The 15,762-nt window shown below is 37.1% G+C and overlaps 1 protein-coding gene across 3 annotated transcripts in view; it reads left to right on the top strand.

Annotated features, from left to right (window-relative positions):
• The window catches only part of Blos2 (biogenesis of lysosome-related organelles complex 1 subunit 2), a 74,331-nt gene that overhangs the window by 52,760 nt on the left and 5,809 nt on the right, over positions 1-15,762 (top strand). For all 3 annotated transcript variants that reach the window (XM_090379555.1, XM_090379556.1, XM_090379557.1), the window contains exon 4: positions 10,286-10,390. In XM_090379555.1, coding sequence (XP_090235681.1) covers positions 10,286-10,390 — 105 coding nt within the window. The remainder of the gene's footprint in view (positions 1-10,285; positions 10,391-15,762) is intronic.

Genomic DNA, 15,762 nt, shown 5'->3' with positions numbered 1-15,762 from the left:
CTGCTCCTTCAATCATTATTCCCCTTTCCGTGGCATACTTGTTCATCATTACTTTTGTTTTAGCCATATTCATCTTTAGTCCAAAATCCTTACTAACTGTGCATAACTGATTAAGATTTTCCTCTAATCTTTGGGATCGTGGCTTATGACCACAATGTCATCTGCAAATCGTAAATGGTTTAGGTACTCTCCGTTCACATTGACTCCTTTCTGCTACCAGTCTAATCTTCTGAAAGCTTCCTCAAGGGCAGCAGTAAACAGCTTCGGAGATATTGTGTCTCCTTGTCGAACTCCTTTCTCGATTTTAAATTTGCTACTGTCTTTGTCTAGTCTAATAAAGGATGTAGCACTCTCATATATTTTCTTCAAAATCATAATATATGGAGTATCTATGCCTTGTCTTTCCAGTGCCCGAAACATTGCCTTATGCTGTATGGAGTCAAATGCCTTTTCATAATCGACAAATGCCAGGCATAATGGTGTTTTATATTCATTTGCTTTCTCTATTAGCTGTGATATTACGTGAAGGTGATATATTGTTGAGAATCCTCTCCTAAAGCCAGCTTGCTCTTTCGGTTGATTCTCATCAAGTATTCTTTCTAATCTGTTAGTAATGACCCTTGTGAACAACTTGTAGATATGGGATAACAAGCTAATTGGTCTATAATTTCCAATTTCTGATTTATCTCCTTTCTTATGCAGCAAAACTATGATTGCATTATTCCACTGCTTAGGCATCGCACCTTTTCTAATGCACTTTGTGAAGAGCCTTGCCATTTTCTGTGTTATGTCTCTTCCTCCCAATTTTAACAACTCTACAGTAACTTCATCTTCCCCGGGGCTTTCCGATTCTTCATTTTCTTCAGTGCATGTTCTACCTCATCAGGAAGAATATCGGGTATGTCATATGTGTTGCTACTTTGCAATCCATCTTCCCCACTGCTGGTATCATTCCCTCGCTCCTTGTATAATTCTCTATAGTAGTCTTCTGCTATTTGAATTATGCCTTCTCTGCTGTTTATAAGTACACCATCGCTATTCTTCAGTTTCAGTATCATTTGTCTTTCTGTATTACTGCTCATGGCTGCTGATTTAAATCCTTTGTTTTCCCTTAATGCTTGTTCTTCTTTTCTTGTGTTAAATCTTCTTATGTCCTCTCTGAGTCTCTTTCTAATGGCTTTGCATAACTCAGTATACTCAATTTTCTCCCTGTCAGTGTTTTTCTTGCTCTTCATTTGTCGTCTTTGGTTCATCATGACAAGTGTTTCTTGACTAATTTTTTCTTCTTTGGATTTCTGTTTCCCTATAGGTTTCTTGGGCTTTATCACTTTCAGAAAGTTGTAATATTCCTCGTCGATATCTTGGTCCTGAGCAGTCTGCAGAAGCTCAAACTTGTTCTTAAGTTCCAGTACATACTGCTTTTTCTCCTCCTCTGTTATTTCAAAGACCTTTGTATTATTTACTCGAGTCAGTTTTTTCCTTTCCTACATCTATATCAAGTGTACATCTTACCATTCTGTGATCACTTCCAACATTTACCTTATTCAGGATGGTAACATCATTCACAATATATCTTCTGTTAGTGAGGATGAAGTCGATTTCATTAGTTGTTAATCCATTTGGACTCTTCCATGTCCACTTTCTGTTCACCCTTTTCTTGAAAAAAGTGTTCATTACTGACATTCCTTAAGATTCTGCAAATTCCACAAGTCTTTCACCTCTTTTATTTCTTTCACCAATTCCAAAATTTCCTATAGTTCCTCTTTCTGCGCTGTTTTGCCTTTTTCCAACCTTAGCATTGAAGTCCCCCATAATAATAGTGTAGTGGGTTTTCTGCTCATCTAGAAGACTCTCAATTTCAGTGTACATTTCTTCAACCTCTTCATCATCATGGCTCGATGTTGGTGCATAAATCATTATAATCTTTAGCTTGTACCTCTTAGAAATCTTGAGTATTAGTCTTGACACCCTTGGTGATGTACTTTTGAATTCCAAAATGTTGTTTTTAAAATCTTTATGGACCAGAAACCCAACTCCACCTTCACTCCTTTCACTGTTTCCATTGGTGTACAGCAGAGTTCCACTTGATAAACTTATAAGTGATTCATTTCTTCTTCTTGTTTCAGCCAAACCGATGATATTCCAATTCACATTTTCTAATTCCTTTTCCAGCTCTAATATCCTGTCTTCACCAATGAGTGATCGTACGTTATAACAGGCCAAGTTCAATTTCCGTGCATGGCAGCCTGATCGTACCCAGAGATTCTTAGCACCCTCTGCTTCCACTCTGATCCTCTCGCTGCCGTAAGAGGGAGAGTGAAAGCTGTTGGGGACTGAGGGCCATTTGTATTGTTGTGCTCTCATTGCTGGAGGGTTTGGTCTTTTCCTCTTCACGCTGACCAGGCGTCTTGAAGAGAACCACTCTACACGTTCGTTGCCACCTAAGTGACGTAACAGGGCTTACCATCGAGAAGGTGTGCATGAGTGGATTTTAGGGAGGCAGGCCAACCGGACTTCTCCTAAATCTTCTGTAATAGAGAGATATTGGATCCATCAGTGTTTTAGGCTGAGTGTCTGATAACACACAGGATACCTGTTCCCCTCTAAGCCCCTTCAAATATACGTGGTCTCAATTCTAATCTCAACGATGTCCATTTCCACTTGCAGTTTGCCAAACCACATGTGTTTGGGAGGTTTAGATCTTTTCGCAAATAAGCTTACTCTATTAGTTTGATAATTCATGGTTCAATAGTAAGAAAAGGTGGGGACGGATATGCTGTATGAAGTAATGAAATTTTTGGATAAGACACACGTGGTAAGAATATACCCTGATCCTTGACATAATATGGCCTTGACAATGTCCCCCCCCCCACACACACTACTTGGACTCCCTCCAGTCACTCCCTCTAGTCCTCAAGATTATACATTAACTGATCCGGAAGTCTCCTAAAGAGTTACTAATAGGTTTGGTCCGGTGTACTAACTAGCAGCTGGCCTGCGAACACTGTTTTAGAGCTGTACCCTTGAAATATAAGGAAGATCAGATCTTGCAATGATGTCCATCATAACCTCAAAAGTCATCAGTCATACTGCATGATGGAAGAGATGGGGAAGGTTGACTGGAACTTAGCTCTGAAGACTAAACATGGGTTCCACCACTTCAAGCCTCAAATGAGCAAAGTGGTGGTATTGCACCGGTTGATGAGAGTCATCTGCCACCTAGTATTGCCTGGTAACAGAGAGGGGCAGCATTCCTCCATGTGATGTGGACCCCAAACCTCGACCCCTGCTTACGCTGGTTCAAGCCTGGGTGGTCACCCATAGTGTGCATGTGCATGGAGTTATACCCTGGATTACTAACAGTCCCACCATCGTGAAGGTGCAAGCAGAGGATTTGGCTGTCACAGACCGTCCGGACTTCGCGAAATTGGGTCCACTTGACTTGAGTGTCACTCGAATATCAGTTCCATCAGCGTTTTAGATTCCCACGTTGCAAGTACAGCTAGTCTGGCATATCTGAGAGAATGTCTCTGACAACCTCAAGAACCATCTGCAGATAAAGGAGACACTAGGTGGCAGTGCTCACAGTGTACTCATTTACTTAAAGATGTAACTACTGTCAGGGGTAAGGGGAAGGGTTTTTACTGTCATAAAGGTGACTACAATGGTCTCAGAGAGATTTTAAATTCTAAATACATTGGGATCAACTGATGATGTTACCAAAGGTGAATTCTAAATGGGAAGCATTCAGGGACTTAATCTTGGAGGGTACTACACTTTTCATACCAACTGAGAAATACTGTTCAAGGTTTAGGCCTAAATGGATATCAGATGAATTAATGCCACTTGTGGCAGAGAAGAAAAATGCATGGGATGCATTTAAATTATCAGGCAACACAGAAGCCTATGGCAGATATAAGCGAGTCTGTAATCAAATTACAAAGGAGGCATTCAGGTTAAACTTTAGTTTAACAACTAAAGTTTAACATCCACTTAACATAGATAGTTTGACTGTTGATGATAATTCTCAGGTAGCTGATAAACTGAATGAGTATTTTGCATCTACATTCACACATGACGAGTTATTCAAGAAGGAGAGGGAAAGAAGTTTATCAAATTCTAACAGGGAGCTAAGTGATTTTGTAATAACTGAGAGCAAAGTGGAGGAAAAATTGTTGAAGTTAAACATAAGGAAGGCACTTGGGGTGGATGGGATCTATCCAGTTATATTAAAGGAGGTGGCAAAGCAACTAAGCAAACCCTTAGCCATAATTATGAGAGCATCCTTGGACTCAGGGGAGGTCCCCATGGGACAGAGATGTGCAAATGTGTCCCCAATTCACAAAGGGGATCAAAGGGTGATGCAGGTAATTACAGACCTGTTAGTCTAACTTCTGTTCCAGGGAAAATAATGGGGTCACTGGTTAGAGAAGTGATGCAGTATCATCTAAACAAGACTGCAGACACAGCATGGGTTTGTTAAGGGGAGGTCTTGTCTGACAAATTTGATTGGATACTATGATGTGGTCACAAAGGAATTGGATGCAAAAAATAATTTTGATATCATATACTTGGATTTTAGGAAAGCTTTTGAGACTGTGACACATGGAAGACTACTGTATGTATAAATTGGACTGTATGGCACTAAGGGCAAGTTGCTACAATGGATAAAAGGATGGTCCCACCCAACCATCCATTTATCCATTTTATCCAATGAATGGACACTGCTCTTCATGGAATAATGTTATTAGCAGAATCCCCAGGGTTTGGTGTTGGGCCCATTGTTGTTTTAGGTGTTTATCAATGATATTGATGAAGGTGTATCAGGGTTAATGTCATTTGGCTTCCTATTGTTTACAGACAATATGAAGGTTGGCATGGTTGTTAATGACAGTAATGATAGTACGGAGGGCAAAGATCCTGATGCTACTGCATCAGGATCTGGAAAAGTTGAGCAGATGGGTTGAGAGGTGGCAACTAAAGTTTAACATTGACAAATGAAAGTACTGCATATGGATAGCAGTAACCCCAGAGTAATGAATCAGCTGTGTGGTAATACGCTGATGGTGGTAGAGAATGAAAAGGACATGCAGGTAATTGTGCAGTCAGATATGAAGTTTTCTGAGCAGTGCAAAAAGGCTACAAGGGTAGGTCATTGGTGTCTTGCCAATGATATACAAGAATTTTGCTAGCAGGGATAAGGGGGTGATTGTCCCCTTCTTTAAGGCAATGGTGAGGCCACACCTTGAGGCATCATTTTAGGAAAGATGAGCTGCTGGAACGAGTACAGAGAAGGGCAATGGGATTGGTGAATGCAATGAATGGTTGGTGTTACCAAGAAAGGCTTAAGTCCTGCAAATTGCAGCTTCTGGAGACTAGTCACCTGCGAGGTGATCTAATTGTGGTGTGTAGGCCTTGAATGGATTGAGCAAGCTCAATGCTAATGGGATTCTTCCTTTTGCTCAGATTACTCACCTGAGGGGGCTCAAATTCAAATTGAGGAAAGACGATTGTAAATTAGATGTGCAGAAATTTGCTTTTAGCTAGTGGGTGGTTGATAGTGGAAGTGAGCAACTGAAATAAGTTCAAGGCAGAACTAGACAAACATTTAGAGTGAATGGATGGGTGAAATGGGAATGTTTTTTAAGCTTGCATTCTTACAACATAAGATACTGATGCTAATGCTAACCCATTCCTTCTACTGTTTACATAAGTAAAGAAGTTTGCCAGAGATTTCCCATAATCTGCCTAGTTAACCTCTTTTGTTGACTTGATTGTAGATTACTTTATATCTACTGTAAGCATTGTATCATGTAATAATTTGTATCCCATATATTTTTATTCTCTGCTACCAGTCTTATTTGTTCATCTGACATTCATTTAGGTATAAGCCTTGACTTAAATGAATGTCAGATGTCTCTTGGTTAATATAAAAGCCAAGTAGCTTTTGTGATTATTTCCTTTGATTATTTTCTGTGATTATTTCCTTCTTTTTTGGAATCATAGAAGCTGCTTCTGTTTCTAAATAATAAATAGCTAATTCTGTATTTCAGATTCCCTTGTGTTTATAAATTCTGAATCTCCAGTTTACAATCCTAGCCACTAGACCCCATGCATATGAAAGACAAACTTAGAACTGGATTTTATAGGAATAACAGCTGAGGTGTGGGACATTTCCCAGTTATAATGTGTCACCACCACAATATCATTTATACCACTGCAGAATGATCAGGAGGAGTATGACTCAATAGCAGTAGCATAGCTACCTTTTTCGGGCAAAAGGTAGCTATGCTACTGCTAGGCAAAGAACATGTTCAGGCCCCTACTTAATTAATGAAAATTGCAAAAACAGGAGACAGCCAAAGACGCCGATCCCAGAGAATTGCCTTGCCTGCCTACATGGTAGCTATGCCACTGCTCAATAGAATAAATGATGTTACAATTCTCCACCCTCCCCCTTATCTTCATATAATCCTCTTCTTCCCAAACTAGTAGTGTAACAAATAATTGAGTACACATGTTAAGTAATAAACAGAAAATTAAAACTATGCTTATAATCAGTGTAGATATATTAAGTAGCAGTATAAAGTAATAAATGCAAATAGTTGTTATTCTTACAGATAAAAACAATGTCTGTAACATAATATATAAAATGTAATATTCATAAAAAAAATAGAAAGGAGGCATGGGCGTCTGCAGAGAGGGCCAAATGGGGCAATTACCCCCCCCCCCCAGGATTGAGTAAAAAATTCGACAAATTATAAACATAAAAGTGATTGAGATATGTAACCTTACACCGTCAACCATGGGACGCTTTTTCTGCCTTAAAATTTAATTAGGGGTTGGCTGGTTTCGGCCCTTGCCGGGGTAACCATAGAACACGTGTTTCATCTATTGCAGCAATAAAACACGTGTTCATGTTTTTCGTTTATTGCAGCAATAAAACATGTGTTCCTGTTTTTGGTTTATTGCAGCAATAAAACATGTGTTCCTGTTTTTGGTTTATTTTTTTCTGATTTGTGAAAAAAATGCTCATTACTGTTGTGAACAGCAACCAGTTAGTTTGCCCTCTGTGTCTGGTGAGTCACTGAGTGAATTGTGAATTGTAAATTTATAGTGAAACAAATTTAAAAAGAAAAATACATTTTTAAAAGTAAGTGTATGTGATTTAATATTATTTTACTTGTTAGTTTTATGATTTTTTTACAGTTTTAAACTGAAATAATTTAATTTAGGGTTTTGGGATTAATTAATTAGTTGATTTTTAATTAAATATGCCGGTCAATTTTTTTATGTATAAAATTGTGCTAAAAACTGTATAAATTCCATATACTTTTTTTTCCAAGAATTAAAGATCATTAAAATTTATGTAAAATGAAAATAAAACTATAAAATGTATTTATAGTTTTATTCTAAAAAAACATTTTCTTATTTGTGTTTCCCCTCTTTCAGAATGGATATAAGGAATTATTTTTTTTCCCAAGAAAAAAATGCAAAAAGACGTAAAATAGAAATTGAGCAGGAAAAATGTATGCCTTCGGATGTACAAGTTGATCCGATTCCTGGAACATCGATTCAAAATGACTCTGTCAAGTCAATTTCATCAAATAATTTATTAGAATATGACTGGTTCTTACATTGGAGTTTCTGCTATAATACCAACTTTAAAATTTGAAATCCTTTCTAATATTTATGTTCCCAACAAGGGCTATGATTTCAAAAAAGATTCTTCTGGAAAGAGACAGTTTAGATTTGCTTGGTTAGAGGAATACTCACCATGGTTGTGTTATTCAAAACTACAAAAAGGTGCATTTTGTTTGTACCAAAAGTACATTGGGGCTGTCAGGGCACATTTATAAAAACTCCATTTATAAAATATAAAGATTTTAACCAAGCCACCAGAAATCACATGCCATCTCAATGGCACAAAGAAGCTGCCATTGACGCACAGATTTTTATAACAATCCACAAACATCCAGAAAAAGATATAATTTGTCAAATTGATAAATCAATCCAAAAAACTAGAGTCCAATAGAATTAAATTAGGTTCTATTTTATCAGCCATTGTATTTTGTGCCACACATGATTTGCCATTACAGGGAAAAAGGAGTGATTCTGGAAATTTACATGATTTATTTCAATTTCGGATCGAAGCAAGGAGATCATAATTTTAAAAGATCATTTGATGAAAGCTCCTGCAAATGCCCAGTACACGTCTGTAAGAACTGAACATCAACTAATAGAACTTTGTGAAATGGAAATACGAGAAAGCATTGTATCTGCTGCAAATAAATCTATTGAATTTTCAAACTTTTACGGATGAAACCGCAGATATTGCTGGGATAGAGCAGCTTTCACTTGGCATTAGGTTTGTTGATGAAAATAAAAATATAAGTGAAGAATTTTTAGGATTTACAAAACTCTATGATATGGATGCGAAAAGTATTAGTTCTGCTATTTTAAATAAATGTACTGAATATGGTTTGGACATGAACAAATTAATTGGACAAGGATACGATGGCTGTGCAAGTATGGCAGGAAAGGAAGCTGGTGTTCAAACCCAGATAAAAAATATATATCCAAAAGCTACTTATGTACATTGTGCTTCTCACAGATTAAACCTAGTTGTGAATGACCTAAACATTGTACCAGAAGTTTGCCAGACAATAGGAATTATAAAATCTATAGTAAAATTTTTTAGAGAAAGTCCAAAACAAAGAGCCATCATGCCAACAATTCCTTTACTTTCAGAAACTAGATGGACTTCGAAATATCAAAGTATATCGGTTTTTTCAAAGAATTTAACTCATTTCCAATAAATTAGAAGAAATTTCTATGAACTGGACAGGATTAACACAGCAAGAAGCACATCGCTCAGTAACATCATGTAGTACTTCAATGTTTATTATTTGTTTAAATATAATATCAAAATATTCTGCTATTCTCGAACCCAATAACCCAAACATTACAAGCCATAGATGTAGATTTACTAGCCGCTCACCAACATATTGAGGACTTAATTAAAATATTTGCATTTCATAGGGAAAAATCTGAAGAAAAATTTGAAGAGATTTATAAACTTTCACTAGATATGGCTGAAAAATTAACAATGAAAATAGAAATACCTAGATGATGTTCCATACAGAAATATAGATGCAATTATCCTGGAATCACACCTGAAGACTATTATCTGCAATCAATATTTATCCCATACTTAGATTCTTTAATTTCATCCTTAAAATCAAGATTTTCCTCGGATAACGAAATAGCATTTTCAGTATTTCAATTTCATCCCAAGAATATTCTAAAAATAGATAAAATAACGTTCCAAAACAACGTAAAAAGAGTAAGCGAAAAATACAATTTACAATATTTAGAAATAGAGGCAACAACGTGGTATGAAAAATGGACATATTTTCCTTCGACTGATATTCCCCAAACTTTACCAGAAATTTTGGAACATTGCGACTATTTCCCTTCTATTAATTCGACAATAATTATTGGTATGACATTACCTGTTACGACCTGTACCATTGAAAGAAGTTTCAGCACCTTGAAACATGTGAAAACATGGTTAAGGTACACTATCTCAGAAACTCGCTTATCAGGTTTATGTATGATTAGTGTGCACAAGAAGAAACTAGAAGAGGAAGCGGTAAAGAAGAAATTTATTGAAAATGTCATCAATAGGTTTGCAAGCGATAGATGGAGAATTCAATTCTTATATGATACGTGATTATTGAAATTCTTGTTTCCACACAATATGTCAATTTGTATACATTATGTATGTATTTTTCTATTGATGCAATACTGTATTCTATAATCTACTTGAGAAAAAAAAACAAAAAAAAATTAATTAATTAAATAAAAATTTATTGATGTAATTATTTGTTTCCAAGCTTTGCCCCCCCCCCCCCCCCCTGAAAAATTTTCTCTGGATGCCCCTGAAAGGAGGTAATCTTAAAAATTTCAATTAATAATATAATTTTAAATAAAACAGTGTTACATTATTCAAACAAAATCTTGTGAACCGAGAATGTGACTATGCTTTTTGTAGACCATTAAGCTTACCAATCATTTACCTACCAATTATTGAGATCTTTAGAAATGTAGTTGCTACAATCAGCAACATTTTACATTAAAAAATGAGAATTTATTATTTTTTTGGAATATTATTCCATTTTTGTAGTTTAGAAAACAAAGCGCTGATGTAGAGTAAATGATGTTTGATATGCATAATTTTAGTAATGATGTTGTTCAGGTTTTTTTATTAAATTTATTTCAGATAAAAGTCTTAAACCCTATTTGGATCAGATTGATCAAGTAGAAGACAGTGTGGCAAAATTGGAACAGGTAGCTTATAAGTTAGATGCATATTCCAAAAGATTAGGTAAGATACAACAAGGACAGTGTACAATTGTATTACATTTTAGGCATGTGTGACTTTTTTTATTAAATAAATTGAATTTTTCCATTTCTGTAATTAATAGAATTAAAAAATAAATACTGTATTTTCCAGGCTATAAGATACTTTTTTTTTTGTTTTGTTTTCTGGAAAACATTTCCTGAAATTTCCCTGTGTCTCATGGCAAATAGTAATGTTTTTATGTCTGGCTGTGGTTAGAGAAATTATAGCCAAAGTGTCTAGGTGGCCTTCAGAAAAAACTAGCTCTTTTATCGTGTGCACCCATCCTATAAGATCAAACATAACATAACAAAGATAATATAAGGATAATCTTAGCTCAATGTTTAATTTTTACCATCAGAATTTAATTCCACAGGCAATTTCTTATGACAAAAATCATATATTTATTTCATACTTTCCTTTTTTACATCTCATTTTGTTTATATCATACAGATTTATGGGATTTTTTGATGTTAGACTACATTTGGAATATTGTGTTGAAGTATGGAAACCACACCTAAAAAAAGACGAGCTTCTTGAAAGGGTCCAGAGAGAAGTAACTCGCTTGGTGAGATTGGCAAAAGGGCTTCCATATGAGGAAAGACTTCGAATATGTGGGTTGCACAGCATGGAAACTAGGCACCTTAGAGGAGACTCGATTGAGGTGTTTAATGCTCTGAGAGGCAAAAAATAAAGTGAATGAGAACAAAATTTTCACAGTTATAAATGATTCTAGAAGTAGGGGCCATAAATTCAAGTTATGGGGGGGATGTTTTTACTGAGTTGCATGAAGTTTTATTTTAGCTAGCAAGATAAATTACTGGAATAAGTTACCCTCTACATGGGTGGTAGAGGCTGACAGTTTGGGAAAATATACACGGATGGGTCAAAGTCTGATAGTGGAGTAGGTGCTGCAGCAGTTTTCCCTTTTAACACTATCTCTGTATCTCTGCCTACTGAATTGCAGCAGTTATACAGCTGTTATTCGCCATCAAGCTTGCCCTAGAAAATATTGTCCATCACTCCATTAAAAAAAGTATAATATATATACGGACTCGCAGAGTACACTAGTAGCCTTACAAAACACCTCCTCACCAACCAATCCTTTAATAAAAACCATAAGAAGTAAGATGATTCTTATTCAGGAACGCTAGCAAGTAGTCATCTTCTGCTGGATCCCAGGCCACGAATGCACAGACTATACCACAAAATATCCATCTAACTCAGCATCTTCAGGTTTTTGCATTCCATATAGTAGTAGTAGTAGTAGTAGTAATGGCATGTGATGCAAGAAAGCATGGGTATGAGCTTATGCAGCATCAGCCAAAAAAAAAAAAAAAAAAATCACACCATTCCCTCCAAATGCCTGTCCAGTTCCTCCTTAAATTTATTCAACCTATCAACTTCCACAACGACAGATGGAAGTTTGTTCCAGCAATTAACCACCCGCTCGCTAAAGGCAAATTTCCGCACACCTATTCTACATCTGTCTTTTCTTAATTTGAATTTATGCCCCCTTAGGTTCGTAATCTGAACAAGTGGAAGGATCCCATCAGAATTCAGCGTGCTCAACCCATTCAAGGCCTTATATACCTCAATCAGATCACCACGCAGGTGCCTAGTCTCCAGCCACTGCAATTTGCAGAACTTAAGCCTCTCTTGGTAAGAGGATCCCTTCATTCCCCTCACCAATCTTGTTGCCCTTCTCTGTACACGCTCAAGTAAATCTACATCCTTCCTAAAATGAGGCCTCCAGACCTGTACGCAGTACTCAAGGCGTGGCCTGACCATTGCCTTATACAGAGGGACAATCACCTCCTTCTCCCTGCTAGCAAAATTCCTATATATCATTGACAAAACACCATGACCTGCCCTGGCAGCCTGTCTGCATTGCTCAGAAAACTTCATATCTGCCTGCACAATTACTCCCAGATCTTTTTCATTTTCTACCACCTTAAGTGTAGTACCACACAGGTGGTACGTTTCTCTGGGGTTACTTCTACCCATATGCAGTATTTTGCATTTGTCAAGGTTAAACTTCAGTTGCCACTTCTTAGCCCATCTGCCCAAATTATCTAGATTACAGACCTATGATTTGAAGGATATGTAAGGAACAATGGACACTTCTATGGCAAGCTCAAACAGATAATAAGTTATTGCAAATAAAACCAGAACCATAGTTATGGATCTCTAGTTTCTGTACTAACAGAAAGGAAGAAGTAATCTTAGCTAGAGCACGAATCGGTCTCAGCCAGTTTACTCACCTATTTCTCCTCACAGGAAATTATCCTCCACAGTGTTTTCAATGCAACTGTCAGCTCACAGTGAAGCACATTCATGTTGAATGCACTCTGTACAAACATGCTCAGCAATGCTCATTCAGCTTCCTTCCAAATCTAAAAGAACCTTTACAACTCTCTCATATCATAGGCAATGATGCTAATCCCTTAGAGTTATTCTGCTTTCTTAAACAAATTAAATTATATTATCGTCTCTGACTGTTTCCATAACAGTCACCATTGATAAATTTCATATCACTGCATAGGTGCAATATGGTCTAAGCAGTCCTTGTGCCAAAATAACAACAACAGCCTAGTCTCCAGATGCTGCAGCTGACAGAATTTAAGCCTCTCCTGGTAAGAGAACCCCTTTGTTCCTCTCACCAATCTTGTTGCCTTTCTCTGTGCTCGTTCTAGAAACTCTACATCCTTCCTAAAATGAGACCTCCAGACCTGTACACAGTACTCAAGGTGCAACCTGGCCATTGCCTTATACAAAGGTATAATCACTTCCTTGTCCCTGCTAGCAAAATTCCTATATATCATTGACAAAACTCCATGACCTGCTCTGGCAGTCTGTCTGCACTGCACAGAGAACTTCATATCCGACTGCACAATTACTGCCAGGTCTTCTTTTCATTCTCCACCTTCCTGAGTGTAGTTCCACACAGTTGGTACATTTTTCTTGGGTTACTGCTAGCCATATGCAGTACTTTGCATTTGGCAATATTAAACTTCAGTTGCCACTTCTCAGTCATCTACCTAACTTTTCTAGATCCTGTTGCAGTAGCATCCTGTCTTCACTATCGTTAACAACCCTGCCAACCTTTGTATCATCTGCAAACTTGGACGTTAAGCCTGAAATACCTTCATCAATATCATTAATAAATACACAAAACAACAATGGGCTCAGCACCAAACCCTGGGGTGCTCCACTAATAACATAGTCCATGTAGAGCAGTGTCCATTGATTACCACTCTCTGCTGTCTCCCACTCAACCATCCCTTTATCCATTGCAGCAACTTGCCCCTAATGCCATACTGCTCCAATTTGTACAGCAGTCTTCCATGTGCAACGGTATTAAAAGCTTTCCTGAAATCCAGGTATATGATATCAAAATTATTTTTTGTATCCAGTTCCTTTTTGACTACATCGTACTATCCAGTCAAATTGGTAAGACAAGACTTCCCCTTAACAAATCCATGCTGTGCATTAGTATTAATAGTGACAAATGATGCAAGAAACCACGTGTATAAAGCTTAATCTAAAAAAAAAACACCTCACATCACCTCCAATAGTTTTTCTCATTCTTCCTTGAATTTATTCAAACTACCCACTTCACAACAACAACAGCTGTGTTTGTTCTAACAATCAACCACCTTCTGACTGAAAGCAAACTTCATCATATCTATACTGTGCATCCTTCCACAGTTTGAATTTATGCCCCCTTCCTAGTCTGAGCAAGAGGAAGAATGCCATCAGCATTGAGTTTACTCAAATCCATTCAAAGTCTTAAACATTTAAATCAGATCAACTCAGAGGTGCCTAGTTTCCAGATGCTGCAATTTGTAGAACTGAAGTTACTTGGTAAGGACATCCCTTTGTTTCTCCTCGCTAATCTTGTTGCTCTTCTCTGTACCCATTCCAATAGATCCACATCCTTCCAAAAATGAGGCCTCCACACCTGTATGCAGTACTCAATTTCCAGTCTAACCATTGACTTATACACCAGGATAACCTCCTTATCCCTTCTAGAATAATTCTTGTATATCATTTGACAAAACCTCATGAGCTTTCCTAGCAGTCTGTCAGCTCTGCTCAGAGAACTTCATATCTCACTGCATAATTACCACCAGGACATTTTAATTTTTTATTACTCTAAGTGTAGTGCCACATAGTTGATACATTAATTTGGGACTAGTTCTACCCATATGCAAGATGCCATTGGTTGGTCTGTGCAAATTTTAAAGTGATAGGCATGTTACTTGGACAGCAATCTGGCTACACAAAATGCCTCACTTTTTTTGTGAGTGGGACAGTCAGGCAAGGAGTAAGCACTGGGCTGTCAAGGTTGCCAAAGAGGGGCAGTTTATTGCCTGGATCAAAGAACATAGTTCATAAACCACTAGTAGACACCAAAACTGGCTTCCCATCCTTGTATATCATACTGGGTTTGATGAAACAGTTTGCGAAAGCTTTACCCCAGGAAAGTCCCTGCTTCCACTGCCTTTGTATCACCCAAGAGAAGTCAAAACAAGGTATTTTGCATTTGTCCAGGTTAAACTTCAGCTGTCAGTTCTAAGTCCATCTGCCTAATTTTTCTAGATCCAGTTACAGTAGTATACAGTCTGTCCTTGTATAACACATGTTTATACTACATGAATTTGATCATACACGATTTATAAATAGGGGAACAGTGTTGTATATAACATGAACCAAATTTGCTTATGCACGATTCACCTTTGTGTTTACAAAGTTTACAAGAAATGGCAGTCGAACATGGAAATCACCCCAACTGAGTGCCATACAATAGGAATGAAGAGAAGGTTCTGAAAATGTATTTATTTTTTATATGATTGAAGATTTCAGTGAAGGGTAAACATATTTCTCCGTAATAACGTCAAAACCCAGAGAATTTCAGCATTCGGTATTATCACAAATGCAATTAGATTGAGTTTACTACCTGTTTATAACAGATTCCACTGGCAGGAACGCAACTGGAAATTGTTTTTATTGTCTCATGGTAGTGACCTCCAGAAATGTGCTTTAGTAAAATGTGAGCTAGCCTGAGGGATAGTGTGTTTCTGCCTTTACTGCATTATTTATTCAGTTGCTACACATGCACAGCTTTGTTTATGTGTATCAAGCGTGCCTCTTCATTTTTGAACTTTTTATATTGTAATTGTGCTTTGTTCCCTAAATATCAGTAAAATACTTTTAAAAAAAATGGTCCAAAGATACTACAGATTCCGAGAGTCAAAAAAAAAAGAAGCAATATCAATAGACAGAACTGGGTCAAAAATTCTTACCAGTTGAAACTTGTAGTGGCCTCCTACTAGTGTTTATGGCCAAAATCA

The sequence above is a fragment of the Mastigoproctus giganteus genome, chromosome 8 (assembly GCF_048544385.1).
Source record: "Mastigoproctus giganteus isolate SK-2022 chromosome 8, ASM4854438v1, whole genome shotgun sequence".
NCBI lineage: Eukaryota > Metazoa > Arthropoda > Arachnida > Uropygi > Thelyphonidae > Mastigoproctus > Mastigoproctus giganteus.
The sequence above is the reverse complement of the archived record's forward strand: the minus strand, read 5'-3'. Positions and strand labels throughout refer to the sequence as shown.